This window comes from Platichthys flesus, chromosome 11 (genome assembly GCF_949316205.1).
Source record: "Platichthys flesus chromosome 11, fPlaFle2.1, whole genome shotgun sequence".
Classification (NCBI taxonomy): Eukaryota; Metazoa; Chordata; class Actinopteri; order Pleuronectiformes; family Pleuronectidae; genus Platichthys; species Platichthys flesus.
The window spans coordinates 12,960,198-12,981,205 of NC_084955.1; the positions used below are offsets into that span (position 1 = coordinate 12,960,198).

General features: G+C 41.8%; 1 protein-coding gene across 5 annotated transcripts in view; it reads right to left on the reverse strand.

Moving 5' to 3' along the window:
* Positions 1-409: 409 nt before the first annotated feature.
* ptprub (protein tyrosine phosphatase receptor type Ub) overlaps positions 410-21,008 on the reverse strand; it is a 149,598-nt gene continuing 128,999 nt past the window's right edge. For 2 of the 5 annotated variants that reach the window (XM_062399095.1, XM_062399093.1), the window contains 12 exons: positions 19,289-19,306; positions 17,342-17,378; positions 16,205-16,302; positions 14,378-14,494; positions 13,245-13,399; positions 12,186-12,321; positions 11,349-11,498; positions 9,242-9,556; positions 7,185-7,310; positions 5,094-5,251; positions 2,814-2,949; positions 410-2,715 (listed from right to left, as the gene is read on the reverse strand). In XM_062399095.1, coding sequence (XP_062255079.1) covers positions 2,653-2,715; positions 2,814-2,949; positions 5,094-5,251; positions 7,185-7,310; positions 9,242-9,556; positions 11,349-11,498; positions 12,186-12,321; positions 13,245-13,399; positions 14,378-14,494; positions 16,205-16,302; positions 17,342-17,378; positions 19,289-19,306 — 1,509 coding nt within the window. In that variant the 3' untranslated portion in view covers positions 410-2,652. Of the gene's footprint in view, positions 2,716-2,813; positions 2,950-5,093; positions 5,252-7,184; positions 7,311-9,241; positions 9,557-11,348; positions 11,499-12,185; positions 12,322-13,244; positions 13,400-14,377; positions 14,495-16,204; positions 16,306-17,341; positions 17,379-19,288; positions 19,307-21,008 lie in introns of all 5 variants that reach the window. The other 3 variants (XM_062399094.1, XM_062399092.1, XM_062399096.1) reach the window with 2 other exon arrangements.

Here is a 21,008-nt window from a genome sequence, read left to right on the forward strand (position 1 = left end):
CAAACCAGTCGTACCAGCACAGAACCATTCAGCTGGATGGGCATTTTTTTGGACACAACAACCAACGATAAGTCGACAACAACACATCATTCGTTTTTTTTTCCCCCTTGTTCTTTTATTGTTGATCTTTGTTATTCTTAAGAGCGAACCCCTTCCTCAACCCCGGATTGCATCGGTCATCTCCGTCGCTCTCATTTAATACACAACCTGCCCCCACAAGTACAAGGGTCAAAAACACAGTAGTCATGTACCATTGGATCATACAGAAACACACGTGAGATCAACGGCCCTCTCTGGGCCCAGAGTGCGGTAACGATAAAAACCCTAGGAATGGTAAATGTATCATCCACTCACACGGCTGTCTGTGTCTGGGCTGCGGCGGACAACACAATGGTGGAAATAGATTACGTGAATTGGGGAATTTCTTTTATTTAAATGAAACTGAAATGAAAATAGAAAGCAGACAATGAGTTCACACATGCTTTCACAGACCTGCTTTAAACACTCAGGGAGACTCAGGTTTGTACTCGGGGGTCAAAAGTTCCGGCAATAAACTCACAAAATGGTCATTTACAGCACATTCAGCTTGGTGGTTATGTAGCGTTTTACTTACTGTACGTCTTTACTCTGGGCAAACATATAGTATAATATTCATATAGTATTCACATAACATAATATACATCTGTATGTACACACTCCTTTTACCAACAAGAAAAAGTGTCCAGGCACTTCCTTTGTCAGATCACTGACTACACTGTAGCTACCTCATTCTTCATCTTTGTCACAAACAAGCTGCCGTCTCAGTGAAGCTGCGGGAGCCCGGTCTTATTAGCGCAATGTTAAGATTCCTCACAGAATTCTGGCACTGCCACCCGAACCAGACTACGGGCCGCAAACCAGCAGCCGAGGCTCGGCTAGCTGCCATCTCTCAGCTCCTGTGGGCTCCGGGGCCTCTCTCCTTGTTCATTAGGTCGGGCCCCGGAGCGATCGCTTTACCACCCTCCATGAAAACCTGCACTTAAAAGGAGCTTCAGGAGATACGGTGGGGACATAACATATTTTAAAGGGTAATAGTGGAGGGCAGAGTAGATATTTACTTGGTTCTGGAGATGTTAAAGAAAAATACCTCCCCGTCTGTGTCGGGGGTCTTTTTAGGGGATGTTTCATTGATTTGTGCACAAACACATCCAGTGGTCTGCAGGTGTTGGCCAGCATATAAAAAATAATGGATTGTGTTTGTCCATCAAGTCTATGAAGCTGTGACACAGGGTCCGTGGGCAACCGCTCTCTTCTATTTTACAGTTTAAATGCCACTTTTATTTGAAGATACAATAAATGAAAACACTCATATCTTGAATGGTAACACAAAATAGCATATTTTGCCTTCTACACAATGGTAATGCCCCCCCTTTTTTTTACATATATATTTATCTATATATATTTATTTCATTTATGTTACACTGCAACAAATAACAAGTAGTGTTCATGTAAAAATGGTGAAAATGAGGCTCTTGACTGAAAGAGTTAAGATGAGATTCAAACCGGATTAACTTTCTTCATCTGTTTACACAACAACCAAAACCATCAGACAACAAAGGAATTAAACAGCTGGAACTGGGTACACTGGATTCGACTTTAAAGCCACGGCATTAATGAAATATAATGATTTGCACCACCATCACGATGGCAAGTCGGCTCCTTCTCCTCTCCCGCCGGGTATAAAATTAAAACAATCACTTGGAGCGAGTACATTAGCGTATGCAGTACATACTGGGGTGTTTCTAGGTCTATATGATGAGGAAAGCATAGGAACAAAGTAAACAGAGTATTCAAGTCACTCAGCGGGATTGGCACTGTGACAGCAATGAGACAGGAATCTCCCTGCGGTGGCAGTGGGCCCAGTGTGGAGGCCCCTGGAAACGTCCACCTATAGCACACATGGTAATCCAGCACAAACATTATGGCAAATCACGACACGTTGCACGGCTGTACAGTTACTGCATTAATACTGTTGAGGACTGGGCTGGTCCACCCCAATGCAGTAGGTCTTTTGCTGCTGTTTCTGCACCATTTATGGCGACTTTTGGGATTTATTCATGGGTTTTGAATAAATCGGTCCTATGGTCAGAGAATAAGGCAGTTTATGGTATGGTAGGTAAGTCATGCCACAACCACAGTGGACTGCTGTTGCATGTAACTCTTAAAAGAGAAGAAAAAATGCTTCTGCGTTAACGCTGCTGTAATTCTGGTGTTACATCCAGCCCACTCTCGCTGTACAAGTGAAACAATGAAAACACAGCCAATGTGACCCCCCCTCAGAACAGACCGGTCCGTTTAGTAGCTCCGAATATTGTTTCACTGCTGGAATCCCTTAGCACAAAAGGAGCTTTAGTCCGAGAGGCAAAGAGGACCAAGAAAAAGCACGAAAGATATCAAAAGAGATACACATCACCATCAAGGAGGAAATCACAGCTGTACATTAAAGGTTAAAAGTTAGAACTTTGACTGTTTCTCCCCCCCCCCCCCCCCCCCCTCTCCTTTTTCTGCCATTCCTTCAACTCCAAGTCTGCAGGTCAGAACATGAAAGTAGAGGAGGGTCACTGGGTGGCCTCAAATTGAATCTTCACTGTCGTTGTGAGAGACATTTTGTTGCTATCTCCCCTCAAAGCAGTCCAAGTACTCCAGGACAAGGTCGTAGCAGAATCGATACTGATCCTGAGGAGGAATAAGATTTAGGTTTTTGATTTGCAATCAACAAGTGAAATCAAAATAATAATTACAGAAGTACATTTTTGTCACTTAGAAACTCTCACCAGAGACTCCACCATGTTGGGTTTGCAGTTGCGTAGAGTTTTGACGGCGTAGAAGATGTCCACCATGTTCTGGTACTGGATCATCTCGATGAGGATGTTAGCGGCACAGAAGGAGCCACTGCGGCCGCCGCCGTTACTGCAGAGGAGGAGATGGGTCATTTTGGACACCAACTCAAACAGATGTATTATTTTTGTATTCATGATTTTTTTATATTTTTTCTTTCAATATTTCGTTTTAAATTCATTCGGCATGAATAATGAGAAACCATGAACATGAACTCCTGGTCCCGCGGAAAATTCCTACTCAAACAAAGGAATATAATCATTGTTATAATAATAATAACTTAAATAACTATAAAAATAAAAAAGGCTACCCCCCCTTCCCTTCCTTCACTAATTGATTAAATAAAGGATGTAACAGAGGGGCATATAGAATGAGCTCCCTCTAATTGAAATGTATGCATTGTTGCAGTGTCTTTAATTCAACTATGTAAATAATTATACACATGTAGGGCCCGAACAGACTTGAATTTCCCAGATGACTCAAGATATTACATTTATTTCCAGGTTCAAAACCATCTGTGCCATAGTGATGTTTTAAGAGTGAAAGACGATATTCAAGTAATTTAGTGCCGTACACTAGCCACACTACGTGCATGGCTTTAGGTAACGCAATGATGATTATTATCACTTTGATAACACAATTGACAAAAAATCCTGCTAACTTTGTTGACCATTGTGTCATGATGATCCTCTGCTCACCGCGGATATGAATATTTCAGAATTCAAATGAAATGGCTCTTGAAAACCACGGGATGGCATGTAATGACATTAATTCACTATCCTTTTTTTAAATCTAGAGCTATCAATAGGTATTTGACCAAAACTTTTGTTTATAACAAAAAACCTTCATATTTTATGAAATGTTTCCTCAGACGCAAATCTCCAAATGCAACATTGAGACTGTGTTTAGTGAATATTCCACTCTTAATAAGCGTGACAGCACTTTCATGGTTAGCACATTAGTATGGAGATATTATTATCTATTTGAAATACAGATGAGCTAACTACATCTTATTAATACAGCAGCATTAAAACAAAGGCTATTTCAAACTGAACATTAACATGAAATATGAATAATCCTCAGAGTCTACAGCCATACCATTAGCCCTTCCATTAAAAGCTGTTTAAGTTTAGACCTTGGCTGTCAATATGATTCAACCCAGATCCTATAGCATTGCATGCTCAGCAGGATGGTCCATATTTGTGCAGTATATGTAAAAGATATACATACTTCTCCCTCCCTGGGGCTTATCATTTCTTTAATAATTAAATAATGATAATCATAACTTTATTTGTATAGCACTCATCTAAACAAGGTTACAAAATGCTTCCATGGCAATTTAAATAGGTCCTTGAAAGCTGTAATAAAGTATCAGCAGGGCAGAATATGTGTAATCTGATAGGCCTGGTTTTGTAAACAGCCTCTTTAAAATAGCAACATGAGGAAAAGCTGTGAGGAAGAGCAAATTGAGAAAAAACAGCACAGTGACATTTCCTCGGAAATATGGTCCTGGTCATCACAAATGAAAGGCAATATCAATAAACTACTGGAGGACGATCCACATCCTCCCTCCTGAGACGAGCCCAGCGAAGGTGGGCTCGGAAGCCTCTGCAGCGTACACAGGCAATATTAAGGTAATCAATCGTCGTCAGCGCCGTGGCAGTGCTGGATTTACTGTAGTGGGAACCATCGCATTCTGTATTAAGCCATAATTGATTTGATCTCCATAATCTCTTTCTTGGTTGTCGCGGGTAACTCTGTGTGACAGCGCTGACTGATGTGCTTTCAGACGGGGGGGCGGTGGGGATGAACGTGTGACGGGTCGGCAATGAGCCGGACGGCCCATTCACATTCATCATCGGGTGTGCGCTGCGGAGGCTTAAGACAACAGAGGAGCAACACAACACGGCGAGCCGCACCACACCACAGCAGAGCATGGCATACAACAGCCGAGTACATCACAAAGTTCTGTCATGGAAAAGTACTTTTTAACTAGTCTCTACAGCAGTATGTGTCATTATCCAACAGATGTGTTGATGATTTGTCCCATTCTAACAGACAGATGCTGTCCTTTGTGAATGAGCTTTTTCTTTGGGAGGATTTGAAATGTCAGTCTTCAGCTGCATTATTTCACTGTCTCAGACCTTTCCGAGGGAGGGGGAGATTGAGAGAGATTTATTTCTGTTTCCAATACATGTTGCTGAGAGGTTACTCACAGGCAGTGGACGGCTGTGCGTCCTTCTCCGCACTCTCGTTGCCACTTGTGCACTTGAGCCAGCAGGTTGAGGAAAGCCTTCTTGGAGTCGGGGACATCGCGGTACGCCGACCAGCGCAGGAACTGGAACTGACACACCACCAGCTGACCCTCCTGGAGCTTCAGAATCAAAACACAAAACACATGGAATCTGATCTGCTGCACTATGCCAACTTACATGCACTCACATGCAGTGTTATTTCGTATTTACTAGTTGATGCAGCATTTCTGTGTGTGCCCGTTAACACCCGTGTTTCAGTGCTCCCCAGGCTCCACGCTGGCTCTCTGCCGTGCTCGCTCAGCACACACACTCTGAGATATATGATTCTTCAGGTGTAAGTGGGGCCTGAGCTGCGAGCGAGAGAGGTCCCTGTGTGTTCATAACCTTGTCCTGTAGATTCTCTCCTAATACTTAAGGTTCAGTGGAGAACTATAAGTCATGCAAATTGAGCTGGCAGAGACACCAACGATGTATGAAGAAACTGCGCCTCAGTGGGAGTGGGATTTACAGAGAGTAGTTTTTTTGGTGCTACATTGCCCGCTCCGCGTACATATGCTTACAGTGCACTTCCTTTGACTTTTACTCTCTTCCCTTGTATATCATTGTCACGCATTTGAAAAAAAGACTGATTCGCCTCCAGCCGGTCACAGAGAACGAGAGGCGTGTGTTATTTCTGTGTGATTGGATACCTCCCATGCTGTGTTAAGTTGCCCTATCCGTGACAGTGGTATGCAACGAGTAGAAGAAAAGGTGCCTTATGCAGATAGGGGGAATGACAAGGGCGTTTGGGAGGAGGTGAGGAGGCCAATCAAGAAAGGAAGTTCTGGGAACTGGCTGTCGCACTGCTTATAATGGCAGCGCTGCAATAAAAGCCATGCATACAGATTTCCTCAATAATTGGTTGACAGTGATCCTGAGCAGAATACATGCATGTGCTTATGCAAATGCCCAGGCAAAACACTGTACCTGCATACATATACACACACACACACACACACAAACACACACAATCAACACACTGTTTGATGTTAGTGAATTCAAGATGACATATACTTGGAGACTATATTACACATGTATATATATACATGTAGTTGTAGTTGAGGAGAGACCACCCTGATGTCCCCTCTGCTCCCTCTACCCATGACAGTCTTTTTTTAGCCAATTTAATGAGTTTTGTCTAATTCTCTGCTCTTTAAAAGTGTGACATGCTTTATGAACTAACCAAAAGGAAGTCCGAAAAGAGTGTCCTGCAACGGAAAATATGACATGGATCATGATGATGAAAACCCCCTCTTTAGTATGCTAACGGCCACCTAAGAGAAGCAAGACGCGTATCTAGGTAATGACAAAAAGAAATTGAAAAAGAGAGAGACTGACCTTTATTGCATGCACGTCAATGGATTTCTCGTGCAGGTTTTTCATAGAAAGAAAGCTCTGATAACTTGTATTGCTCTTACGGGAACGTCTTATGGAAACAATGGTGTCTGAGGTTCAATTTTCTGGGCAGCTGAATATCTAAATATATTCTTTGAAGTATGCTTTATACAGTCTACGGATAACTTTTCTTTCTACAGATCTGCCATTGTGTTCGGCATAAATCTCCAGCCTGCATTTTACAGTGTATTTATTTGACAACCTCCCGTGTTTCATGAGGCAAACACTAGAGAAGGGTATGCATAATAAAGCAATATAGACAGATAGCGATGCACAGGTACAGAATCAAGTGAAGCAAATGTGCCTTTGAGTTTGTGTTCATGTTGGAAGTTTTAAACAAAATTCAAATCATCATTTGAAGGTTTCAGGCACACAGATTATTCTTTTTTACAGCTAACCCTGGCTAGTTTTTCGGACTTTGAGGATTTGGTGTCAGCTTTTTAGATGCACATTACAGTTGGCAAATCTGGATTTCACTGTAGGTAAAAGGTCACATCTGAATTACCAGTGAGGACCACAGCTAATGCATTTCAGATGAGGTTCGAGTTATCATTTGTGAAACACCTCTGAGTGGAACAACATGTCTCCAGCAGCCTTGTTTGGCAACTGATGACTCACCCTCGTGACATTCTTGACCCGAAACAGACGAGTGATGACATCATCGTCTGCCGACATGGACAGAAACTCCACCTCCATGGCTCCATACTGCTGCAGACCCGGCTCCGGCCAGTACTGAACACACGGCTGCAGGGGGGGGGGAGAGATTGTTATTGTCGTTGACGAAATACGGCACGTACAGAACTTGAACTCAAGCTTTCTTCAGTAGTTATGGCCAAGAAAATTCCCTTTACTTTTAAAACTTTGGATCATCAAAGATAAGAGAGCTTTAAGGAGATCAAGTGACGGAAATATTAAGCCAGTAAGTGTGTGTTAGGGTGTGTGTTTTGCTACCAGATGTCTAACTAACAACAATTTAAATTGGTGATAACATTATTTTTCAGGCGACTGAACTCCACTGGACGGCACGAGATGAATAAAACTTATAAAAAGGATACAAAGAGGCCAATCACTAATTTACCACATCTACTGAGCACATCATACCCAAAACAATGACTCACAAGGCTCTTAAAGGTCGGAGTGGTTATTGATTTTGATGAATATCGGGTGGCCGAGAGGATTCTCTTACCATGAGTGTCAGGCAGCAAGTTGTCACCATGAAAACCACCACCATTATAGTAATGAAAAGAAACGATTCCTATTTCTTTTCATTACTATAGTGATGATATCCACCCTGTGGAATCATTCAGTCATCTCTGCAAAACTGTTTATCTGCCATTAAGGGCAAGATGTCAGTCAAACTCATTCAGTTTGACTCCAACTAGATAATGTTTTGGCTAAACAAGGAAATTGTAAAGATTTTGGGCTCTTTAACAGAACATGCTGAACATCTTCTGTTAGCTTTTTAGAAATTAATGTTAGTTTTTGTGGAGTAAATTGTGTTACAACCTGTGTATTCCTTTATTATTCCGGACTTATGGCCAACAAATTGTTTTGTGATGTAATAATGACCATGGAGCTTTGACCATTTAAAACTATTCAGTTCATACTTGAGTTCAGGTAAATGTTTGTGCCCTATTTGGAGAAAGTTTCTCCAGTTGTTCCTGAGATATTGGGCTCACAAGAACTGGGCAGATGGAAAGATTTTGGGATAATTTGAAAACAATGTTCCCAGCCACATCTGTCGCTGCACGAAGGCATGAATATCTTACAATTTAATCATAGTCCCGATTTCCATAGTACTACTGTAGGGTTGCTACGTCCTATTTCTCCAACCTGAGAAATATCTGGAGAACTGAATAGTGTTTTTCCTTTACCGACTATTTTTCACACTATAATTTCATCCATGCTCGATAATTGTGATAACAAATTCTTCTAGCTCAATAGCTAGTTTTGTTAAATAAAGTTATTATTCCATTTCCATGCCTATACATTTTAGAGCAGACTTAACAATCTAATGGCTTTCAAAGCCCTCTTCAGCATGGCACCTGATTATCTGGCTGTCTTCATTTATCAGCTCAGGATTCAGTGTTACCATGTGGATTCGCTTCCCATAGAGGCTCCATGGAGTCGAGAGGAGGCTTTAAGCACTATGACATTCTTTTAACTACTTCTTCAGTGTTTCATTAGGTTTTTTTAATCTTCAACATGATTCTTGTGTTATGTATCCACATTATTGTGTGGAGAGTGAAAGAAAGAACAGGGAATATTGCAGTACAGAGGAAGACATATGCTCATGAGAGAAAGTGGGTCGCCAACAAAAAGGACCCTGAGATGTGGCTTGAGGGGAGTGCGATGCTATTCTCCTGAGATGGAATTTGAGGAGGGGAAGGAAAATCTGGGGCGGGTGTTATCTAGTCATGCCTTGAGATCAATGTGGTCAGGGATCAAAGCCCAACAAAATGGCATGAAGGAACTAATCCCAAGCACAGATACAGAAACAGTGAGGTGAGGGGTTTGTTGGGAAAAAGTCTCAAGTGAAGTTCAGATAACCTCCAGGCTGAAAGTATAAACTGCCACAGCAAAAAGTGGCTCCAGTGCGAGTGAACTAAAACACTTCAGCAAAGTGGGTCAACAAAACAGTGGCAGTGAAACAGTAGAATACACCTTGATCTTACCCAAGCAGAGTTGGACTGGTTGAGTTGGTTGAGCATGACTACCGCCGTGCAGCCGTAATCAAAGACCAGCCTCCAGAAGTCGGCCGTGGTGCCCGGCAGAGGGTGCGGCGTCACGATGAAAGCGGCCTGTCGGTGGAAGCTGTCGGCGAGCGCAGCGTTGATGTAATTGTTGCTCTCCCCTTCTGTGGTGACCAGGAAGGCCAGGGCGCGATCCGGCGGCAGCACATCCATGCTTCGGTTCTTCTCCCGGTTTCTGGGCAACAGGGCAATGCTGCACTCCTCCACATCCAAGTGGGGAGTCACAGAGTTGAGTGTCTGCAAAGGGAAAAGTTGAGGACAAGAGGAGGAAATTACAAATAATTTAAGAGAGCTTTTAAAAGATGAGATGCGTGAGGAGAGGTGACACACAGCAGAGGTATCAAATATGTCACGGAGGAAGAGGAGGAGGAAGAAGACGAAGACTATCAAACAGAAGCAAAGACAACCGGGAGAATTCCAAGAATCCAATATTGAACTGAAAGAATCTCTAATAACCCTGAACCTAAAGTTGATAAACTGATATCAAATAATAAAGGATGAATTCTGCCAACTGCATGATTCAAAAACTCAAAAGGAAATATTGCAAACGAATTTTCTTTGATGAACTGTCTGTTCGCTTAGCTGGGATTAAATGAGACAACTTGAAAAAGACTATTTGGATCATTAATACACCTCATCAATAATAGATCTGTGACTTGCTGATCTCAGTACTACCAGTTGGCTGAGTGCTGTCAGAGGAGAAGGCGAACACAGAGCTCACTGGGCGGTGGACAGGCTTTCAACAACGATGTCAGACGGATATGTTTACACCATCAAAGAGGCCGATGTAACATTCTCCTCCGTGAAAAACAGACAGATGTTATCAGTGTGTCACCCCCTCCTGTACCATCCACTAATCCACACAAATAAATAAACCGTTAGTCTTGTAAAAGAATAAAACTGTATAAAATTAACTGACGAGCGTGAGCCTTTTCCCAGTATTACTTTGAAATGCTAAACCTGGAATCAATGCGGCTGCCGGCTGAGCGCCGCGGCGGAGGGAGGAGGCAGGTAAAGCGTGTGAGAACGCAGCTGGCTCTCTTCTCTCCTAATCAACACCTAATACAATGTTCGCAAACCGCTCTCCTGCAAAACAAGGCGGAGGGTTTCAACGCGAAGCCACGAAGAATCTGAGGTGAAAGGAAACCAACCACAACACTCGTGCACAAATGCACACGCGCGTACGAACACACATTTGTGGATGCGTATCCATTGCTCTCGTTAGTCTGCTCCTTCCTGCACTCTGTTGATTTCAAAACGTCTGTGCTATAAAAGGACACGTTTCCACAACAGGGCGGATGGAGTCGTCATCTGTTGTTTATGCAGCTGTCTGAATACCAAACAGACCGTTGTGGATTAACTAAACAACCACGGTGCACACACACTCACGACAGAATATATGCAATGCAGATGCAATGTATAATACAATCCTCTCCAAACTGTATACAATAAATCAACAGTATGGTTCTCTCTGGATTCGACTTCATCAACTTTCCTCTATATAAACAAGGCATCACTTTTATAAACATTCATTAACGGAACTATTATTATAATTACTGATAGAAATAGTCGGTTTAGTAGTAGTGGTTTAGAAACACCAAAATTTTGTGGTTATATTTGTAATTGAGCCACAGCAAGAATGCACACATAAATTAATATAACTACTGCTATAATTGATGGAGAATAAGTACATTTAGTAGCAGTAAAAGTGTTTCGAGGGGGTGCATTTCAATGTATTCTATTTGATACTAGTAGTAATACTGCAATAGCATTAGCAGTAGTAGTACAGTCCAATTTTACTGTAGTAGCTGAAGTGCTGGTAGGTCCCATTAAGGTAATTGAAGAAATGTTATTGATGATATTAAATAAATCACATTATGAGCGTGATTGCTGAGTGTCGACTGTTTAATTTAGAATATGAGTGCATGTTTCATATGTTAATGGTTGCACGTTTCAACAAAATGAATCTGGGCTTTAGAAATTGATTGAGGTGCCGCTGATCCACCGTCCACTCCAGCGCGGGACTGACCTGGAACTCTTCCCGTAGCTGAGAGGAATTACTCTGGGAATCCACCCGCAGCATCTCTTTGTAGGTGACGGCGAACTCATTCACCAGGATGGCCGTCTCTCCGCACAGGCACGCCTCCAGGATGGCATCGTGGATGAAGATATACTGCTCCTGGAGGTACAACAGGTAACATGATGAAGTGCTGTGTCTGCGTGCACGTGTGTGGGCAATGCATGTGTAATCTAGTGGGTATTCAGGGTAATGGATGAGGGTATGCTATCTGGGTGCAAACACACAGACCAGACGCAACAAAGGAGGCAGGTTATGAACATGTGTAGATGCAAATAAATAATTAAACCTTATGAATAAGAGATTTTTCATAACCTGCCTTGGTCTGAATAAAATATGTGCTTTAATGCTGGTAGTGTATCAAAGCTGCGGGAGAACAAATAAATATTTCCGAGTAAACAAACACAAGCGGTGTGCATTTAATTAGAGCACCCCTGCAAATAATTACAAATGTAATAAACAGCTAAGTCAATGTTGGATTTACATAATAAGGGGTGAATATGTAAATTATCTCCACATCTAAAGAACAGCATTGTGCACACGCAGCACAGCGACAGACAACGTGAGTCCTTTCTCTCAAACTATTCCAATGACCTTTACATAAGTCCCCCCCCCCCCCCCCCCCCACTTTGACTTTCCACAGGAGGAAAAATCAAATGTTTAGAAACCTGAGCGTCCCTCCGGAGCAGGAGGGAGGTGACCACATTAAGTCCACTGATTGTTTAATGTCACATCCTGAATATCCAGCTGAATATAAAGTACATAGATGATCTGATTTGTTGACCTGACCTCTGTCTGGATCATGTTGATGCGTCGAGAGCAGAGGGTTTTGACACAGTTGTAGATATCGACCACGCCTTCACACTCGGCCATGTCCAACATGACGTCCAGCACGATGTAGCAGCCGGTGCGGCCCGCCCCCACGCTGGAATAAACCAAAAAACAAAAACACAAACAAGAACATCTTTCATGAGGAGTCATTAACAATCTTACAACCAATGTTTTGAGAGAAACGTGTGTCTGCTCACAGCCAATGATATAAAAGCTCTGTGATTTAACAGAAAAAATTGGAGTGCTGGCGGCCGCCAAAACAAACCAGGAGAGGGTCGTGACATTTGTTAAGTTTGCGCTAGTTATATAAACACTTTAATTTAGGCCTTGAAATTACTAAAAACTATTTTTTTTTAGTATTAAGCTAATGGAAGCTTTAAGCTAAACACAAGAGAGAATCCGAAAGTGATGAGTATTGTTATATTGAAGTGAGCATAACAGATTAGTTTTGCATGAATACCGTTGAAGGGTGCTATGTCTGATTTTGCCTTTATTTAGCTTCAAGGTCAATTGATTCTCTGCTAACCTCTGTCTATTTATTCAAATGTAACCCAACGATACGTATGAAGACAGAAAAAAATGAGGTACTTCTTTGTAGACAAATTAAGTAAAAGAGATATGTTGAAGGTTGTTGTTTATGTTACAGGACAGGTAGAACCTGACAACAGCACAACTGCACTCTCAGATTGGAACAATTAATTTCACGGTCTTGTGCCGCCCGGCTCTCTCTCTCTCTCATTCGACCACTGTGATGATCACTCGTGCACCATCGCTGAACCCGGCCAGTGCAGCTCAAACCTCCATTCTATCTGAAAAGGCCTTGAAGATGCAAACAGCTGCTCACAACTGCCTCCATCTGTCACTTCAGGTCATGGTGATGATAAATATCTTCAAAGATAATAGGATTGATAAACATAATAACCTATTGAGATGTTTTTCATATATACTTGAAAAAGGAAATAGAACAACAGATGGTTTATAAGAAGACAGGCTACAGCCGTTGCTATATTGGGTTACCTGCAGTGGACCACCACCGGGCCAGCGTCAGGAGGCGTGGAGGCTTTCACTCTTCGTATAAAGGCCAACAGTCCAGTGGCATGATAGGGCACCCCGTGCTCAGGCCAGGATGTGAAGTGGAACTGACGCACCTCGTGCTTGGTTGAGTATCCTCTCTGTCGAAAACAAACACAGAACACACATTAGAACTACATGCAAAACAATACATTTATGTGGCTTGCATCTCAACCATCATAGCCCGCAGGCTGTTGTTTCATCCAAGACGTGCTGCCATCCATTCAGAGGCATTCCCCCCTCAATGAGAGATGTGGAAAGTTTTTGGGCTCAGTGTGATGACAACCAGGACATTATTTATGTGGGGTGTTAGGTCTTCTAGGAGAGTATGGCCTCTGGGCATCATATCCTAGAATCAGCAGCAATGTGAGAGACACGCAGAGAAGAATTACTGAGGCTCGGAGAGGGAGGGGAGGTTTCTCCTCTCCATTGGGAGGCTGCTGCCGTCACACAGCAATTTCTCCCTCTGCTCACATTTGACAAAGAAAAGCAAAGCAAAGCAAAGGTTTCCTGAAGACAGAAAACTAAAAAAGGGGTCGAAGGTATTATGAAAAACAAGCTGTCACCAGCTCCCAAATTTGTGCCGATTTGAATAAGCGGCAGCGTGTGCCAGTGGAGAGCGGCTGTGACAGTGGCATGATAATGCCGTGTTTGTGCCAGTGTCACACCAGAGCTGCTCCTCTAGTCCTTCCACAGAAAGATCCCGGAGAGATTGACAAGATGGAGGTCGCCGGGGGCATAGCAATGTAACAGATATGTCGGAAAGACGGCATGGGCATTCAGATAGCTGCTAATATTAATTCCTCTAAATGTGGATGTGTGGACCTCATGCCTATCAGCACTAAGCCCTGTCAGGTATCTAATCTGTACAATTAGTTCTAATTTAAATTCTTACTTCACCAGGTTACCGGGGAAACATGGACAAATTATGTTCATGAATAGATTACAGAAAGGAACCACACACGTATTAATTTCTGCCCTTACAGAGCAGTGAAATTAAGAATATTATAACATTTATTAACAAATGGAAACGAGGGTAGCTAAATAAAGGTAGTAATGTAAATTTCAGATCAACTCACCCTCTCCAAGGCAAAGGTACGGACTGTGTATTCAGCCAGTGTCTCTGTCTTCAGCAGAGTGATTTTAATGTCCCCGTACATCTCGCTGTCATCCGGCCAATATTTACAGCATTTCACCTGATTGGAAAAAAGGAAAGCAAAGGAGTTAAACGTTGTGTTATCACTACTACAAATTTGACCGAATGTAGAAGGTGTCACATGAATTGATCTGTTTGATGGGTAAAGTGAAAATTTAACAGTTTTGTTGAAACGCAGCATATTCAAAGCTCTGTCCTCTGGTGTTAAATATAACCTTTATTTAACAATTTTAGCAACATAATCCATCCTTCTATTTATATTCCAGCTTCTCTAAAAATGAAAAACTGTGTTTTAATATTAAAATGGTAGGTTTGAGAGGTAATATTATAAGGTAACAATGAGATAATCTCTGGCTTGGATTGTGCTGGTGGGGTGATTATTTCAGGATTATTTTCCTGATTTTAGTGAATGAGGTTATCAACGTAATTACATGGACTTTTAGCAACAACATAGCATTTGTTTTCCTTTAAATGAACCAAACTACAGATGTAAAAAGCGTGAGTTCCATGATTGCACTGTGCCAGTTTTGGCTGTGTGTGGCGGTCCCCTCCTTTATATTTGAAATTGATGCATTGCAGTCAGACGGATTGCATGAGTAGATATAGTAATACCATTGAACAAGATTAATTCTAACGATCCATTTGACAGTAAGGGATAAAGTAAAAAAAAAAAAATAAGCGCAAACCTGTGTCATAAATTTTAATTAAGTCATCATGAGAAATATAAAGTCGTTCATCTGTTAATTTAACCAGAACAGAGACATATTGGTGTGGAATGTATAAATAAAAAATACAACAGTTCACCTCAAATTCTTAAGAAGAACAAAAACAACCTGTTCCTCTGCAAATATTTCATCACAGAGGGCAAAGAAAAGAAAAGCACAACAATCACAGAATGGTGGGAAAAATAATGAACAGGAGGCATCACTTTTTTTTCAGCAGCATCAGGCAAAAAGGAGGTAATTTTATTTGTTTTATTTAATAGAGTTGTTATCTGGATTCAGCTACACAGACCAGTCCTTATTTGTTGACCGTTCCGGGAATTGTTGAGGTGGAAAACCAAATTGGATGAAGGCTCACTGCTAGAAAAATGGTGTCATTTTAACCATCCACTGAGGTAATGTGCTTCTCTTTCCTACGGTGAAAAGAGGATGGAATACTTACAGCAGATTTCACACACTACTGGTATTTATGTGAGGTGGAAAATAACGGCGTGACAGTCAAGCCATTAAGGCTGTATGATCATGCAATGTATGTAAGGACAGCTGCCCTAGATGTGGCTCAGGTTATTTTTTATATGCGTTTTATATTAAGTATTTTATAGCTAATTTTATGGACTCTATAATCATACCATCATAATGTAGAATTCTATCATTCATCATGGCTGTTTCGCGATGATGATGTCATAATAAGGGTTAATCCAAATGCCATAAAAAATCCAACATCAAGTTTAACAGCCCTGCAGAGACTTTGTGCAGATGTATCTTTCATTTTTCTTGATATCAAGAAAGTTAAAGGAATAGTTTGACATTTTTTGGATGCCCCAAAAGAAAATGGGTGAGAAAACGTATACCTCTCCCAAGTTCTTAGCTTAGTTTAGCATAAATGCTGGAAATCGGGTGTCCTGTGAGATCTTTTCAAAGAAACAAAATGTTCAAATAGACACCAAAACGTTCCCTCAGGGCAAATGTGCAACGTGTTGGAGCACTGGGCGATGACAGGAGGAGGACAGGGACTGAACATCACTTACCCTGCCAACCTCCACCAGCTTAGTGATCATGACGATGCTGAAACAGTTCTCTTGCCACACCATCCTCCAAAAATCATACAGAGTCTCCTGCTTGGGTCCTGCTGGGAAGACAGAAGAAATAAGAGTGAAGGGCAAACGGCAGATTCAAGTACCGGAATTCGTATCGCTGTGAAAACTTAAATAATTGCAACCTAATTGTCCTTTTCCCTGACGGCAAGGTACCGATCGCTCAAAATACCGCCATCAATTGAGTTATTGGGAATTGAAGGCAGAAAGGGTGACGGATAACCAGCAGCGGCTTATGATGAAATCCTCAAGGAAAATCTGTCGTTGTCATGTGAACGAAGGAACATTCAGGAAGCGAGATCCAACTCAAACAAGAGGATCACATAGGAAATAAATGCTTAAAAAGACAAAGCGCTGCTGACGACGTTCTGTTTTATATCTTTTGTATCTGCTGCTCTCTGTTTCTGTGACAAGGGGAAGGAAGGGGAGCTGGTGCCAGATAAGAAGAGGAGTAGAATTGAAGTGACTGTGTGATGAGAGAGAAACTGACACTCATTAAAGCTCATTATGGTCATTACCACATAAGGAAAAGGGGCCATTCGTCCATGCTCTGCGTTCAAAATCTCAGCCGAGGAGGTTATGTTTTTTTTTTTTGTCTGCTTTTGTTGATATTTTGCAGGAGTACGACAAACATGTTGGAATGGGTGGATGACCACACAACTTGGTGGACAGATGTGGTGTGGATGCTAAGAGATCCCATTCAGTTTTGGTAGAGATCCGATTCGAAATATGGGAAAACTTAACACCCATCTCTGTGCTAGCAGTAGTGGTTGAAATACAGGTTCTCCTTTCGACGAAGAACACGCCGCCCAACATGTCACAGAAATCGAGTAGCTTTGACTAATGTGTGGAATTAATCACCTGTTCTAATGTTTAATTCAGTAACACCACCAACGCAGCCTTCACGGGCTGCTAGTCACTTTTTGATTTGCCAGAAAGACGGTTTTGGCAAGGGATTGTGCATGAGTAGGCTCATTGGCTGGATCATCTTCAATTTATAACAAGGTGTTCACCATCCTGAATCCCCCCCACACACACACATACACACAATAGCCTTGCTGAGATACTCACCCTGAGTGGCGATGAAGTGGTTGGATCGATGGTAGCCCTGAAAGAGAGAAGAGGGATGACATGCTGAGTAAGCCTTCTACCCCTCAGGCACAGCTGTATGAGAGGGTGTCTCTCGGTCTTTCCCATTTTTCTTTATTCCCCTTCATCTTTCCTGCATTCTGCTCTCCTCCTGACCCACACTCAGCAACTGTGAAACCTGTTTTCCTGTATAGTTCCTTCACTGGCTGACCTATTGCTGACCACAGAACATGGCTTTGCCCTCTGCTCCTCAGAGTTTGGAGCAGTTGAGGCCACATATAGGAAATACTGCATCTAGAAGAAGTGCTGATGAATCTCTGAAAAAGTGATCTCTAAAGTGAGTCTGGACGGCTCATCTTTGTGACACTTTAATAAAGATATGACAGAGAAACTAAAGGTTCACGTCTTCAATTTCAGGTGTTAGAATCATTCATCAAACTCTTGTCCTGACCACAGATTGTAAATAAAGACAGACGACCAAGCTCCAGCTAACTACGCAGTGGAGATCGGGGGATGGAAACATTGTTTCAAGGTCCAATCGATTCACACACTGGACCCATCAAAAGTCAGTCTTTAACTGTCAATCACGACATTTCATCTCGTTTTTAAGGTTAAAAAAACAATCTTACCAGACAAATTTGCCCTTAAACATACATCAGTTAGAACAACCTTAAAAGACATAGTAAGTATTTTGAGGACATTTATTATGCATATGTATGTATATTATGTACTTTGACATTTTTGTTTGGTCCATAACACTGGAGAGGCATGATTTATCCGGATCAAGATAATTTGGCTTTGCTTTTGGTGAGCCGTCAGGTCATCCATCTTTACACTCTGTGGTCCTGTCCCATAAAAACTGATTCTCACTGAAAATGCACAATGCACTTTATCTGAGTAGATCATTTAAAAAACTAAAGCCATTTTTATTTTGTCAAAATGATAACACCTTTATTCATATCACCACCAGCATAAACCGTTGCCTAGGGCAAACATTTTGTGTACAGTCAGAGATGCTACATATCAAAGGGAGCGGCAGCCTTTGATATAGATGACAGACAATTTCATATGGTGAGTATGTGGGGTGAATATGAATGAACAATGAGATGTGTCACCTCAACTGCCATGAGGGGAATAAACATGACTCCCTGAGGGGTTTTGAGCATTTTAAGGCCAAGCAAACTGTTAAAAGATAGTAACTACTGCTTATATCTCACTTTGCGTGTTTACATGAGAGACCTTTTTCCTGGAGTCCATGAAAACATCTCCTGATAAAACCTCACCGATGTTGTGGTTCAGCTTCATTTGTCATTTTTGAGAGGAGCAGCTGGAGGGATAATTGATTCTCTGATTACCTTACACGAGTCTGTGACGTGGAGAAGGCAGGTCAGGAATAATCAGAACACACTCCCGAGCCCATCGGCTCTCATCACATCAGCATGATGGGATGATCCACACTGATAACAGTTAATAACATTTAGCAGAAGGCGTCTTCCGTGTATGCCATGTCTGTCCATGTCGCTGATGGAACGCGTAACTGAATTGCATCCAGTCGGATAAACAGGGGACAAGTTTGAAATGGAGATGGATGACCAGTGCTGTGAGGCCTACTATCCACAATTCCTCTGGCCCTGGCCAAATACTATCAGCATGAATGATACCTCTCTTCTATTTGAGATGAACAGCAGAGCAGCTAAACCTCCGTCTTGACCACTTATGAGAACTCATAAAGACAGCAGGGTCCTCTATTTGTTTTTCTTTGTTTTATTTTTTAGGGCAAATGTGGCCAAAACCTGAGACACACTGACCTTTGAGCATTTGTGGATAGAGGAAAGTGGGTAGAGGAGAGGGAAGTGGAAAGGGAAGAAAGGGGGAAAAGAGCAAAGACAGAGCGATGGCAGGCTGAAGAAGGAGCAGTGAAGTACTTACTTCCCTGTTAATCCGAATCTACAGGTTCCAAGGTCGAGGAAATGGGAAAAAGAAGACATATAGGCTAGTTAATGAGAGAAGCTTTTTGTAAAGAGGATTGTTGGTCACAGAGTGGTGGTAAGAGGTATGCATGCCTGAAAGTGGGCATTTTTATTATGGTAACTCAAAACTTATAATCATCGTGTTTTTATTTCCTGTCATGTTTTCATTGCTTTTTTAAAATGAAAGTCAATTTTAGTAAAAAAAATTATGTCAGTTTTGTTATGGGTTTTTTCAAAGGTAAGAAAAGAAAAACAGGCAAACTCTTGCAATAGTCAAGACTGTGTGGTTGTGGTTTGACCATATTTTATATTTGGACAAATGCTGCTAAAGTGACGTGGGAGGAGCTATTTCAGGCGTCCCTGCATGGTTGTGTGAGTCTTTCACACTGACAATTCTATTCAGAGTTGGAGTTTTCTGGTTTGGATCAGCGTGTAAAAACTAGAAGTGACAAGTACAAGCTTCCACATGTAGAGACTTTGTTAATTCACTAAGCTACATTTCCCATGGTGCATCTCAATAGGAAATATCCAAAATACCCAATTAGGAAGCTTAGGCGTACTTTGGAGGGAGCCACTAATGGTGTGCGAAACTAACAACATTAACAACACTCTTCAGCAAATCATTTACATTAATCTTTGAACTCTGGGTCAATTTTGGATTAACTCCACAGCTGCAACAAATTGTTTTCTTCGCAGGTTCAATGAAAAAATAATTTGAAACGTCCATTGCTCATGGGTATTATAGTGTTTAGCACTGATCTGCTGAACCAAACTGAGACTATAAAAAACAAAGTTAAAGTAATTAGAAGTGGTGGCCGTAACAGCAACCTATGGAGTACTTACATCCTCTGGGGAGTTACATGTTCTATGTTAAGTAACAGTGAGAATATCATCAAGAAAACTTGAAGTGGGAATACAGAGAGGCATTACAACCCTAAGGACCCAGCGGGCTATCATAATTAGTGGCTGTACCGGCACAGGGACATACTGTATGTGAAATTACTGCTTTATATATCCCACTTGGAAAAGCGAGAATGAAAATCTTTAGGCAGAAATATGTTATATGAAAAGAAATCTAACTGTGCAGGCATTCATCCAAGCCCCTATTAATCCGACTTGACTCAATCGTTTCAGTGCCGTAAGATGAGTGTTACCCAACTAATGTTCATGTTCCTTTACAGCAGGCAAAGCTGATTTACAGCATAGATGTGTGGGACGGAGTTTGTAAGTGTTTTTGATTGCGTGACACCTGCCAATTACACCTTGTTGCTCTTTAGATGCAGATGGAATGTAAATCAGCAGCAGCCAGTGGCGCACTGGGCTGTCAAACACATGCAAATGGGGCTCTGCACACCACAGCCGAGCAAAGGGTCTGACATTAAGTGGCAGAGAACGAGAGCTCGCATTTTGTCACCTCTGTTTTTGAAACCGAAATAATGTTTCAGAGGAAACTTTTCCATTTAACCTCTGCGGAAATAATCGCAGGCTGTCCAAAATATATCCCGCTGTGGCTGGGTAGTTATTTTTTAGCATGCAGGGTCAGACACTGACACTGTAGCGGCTGTTAAGTGGTGTTTTCCTACTAATGCCCAAACCTCTGTGCCCTTAACTCTAATGGCGACCCTCACAATAACTACAGACCTAACAACAGACCAGGTTTTTAATGCCCTCTCACTGTA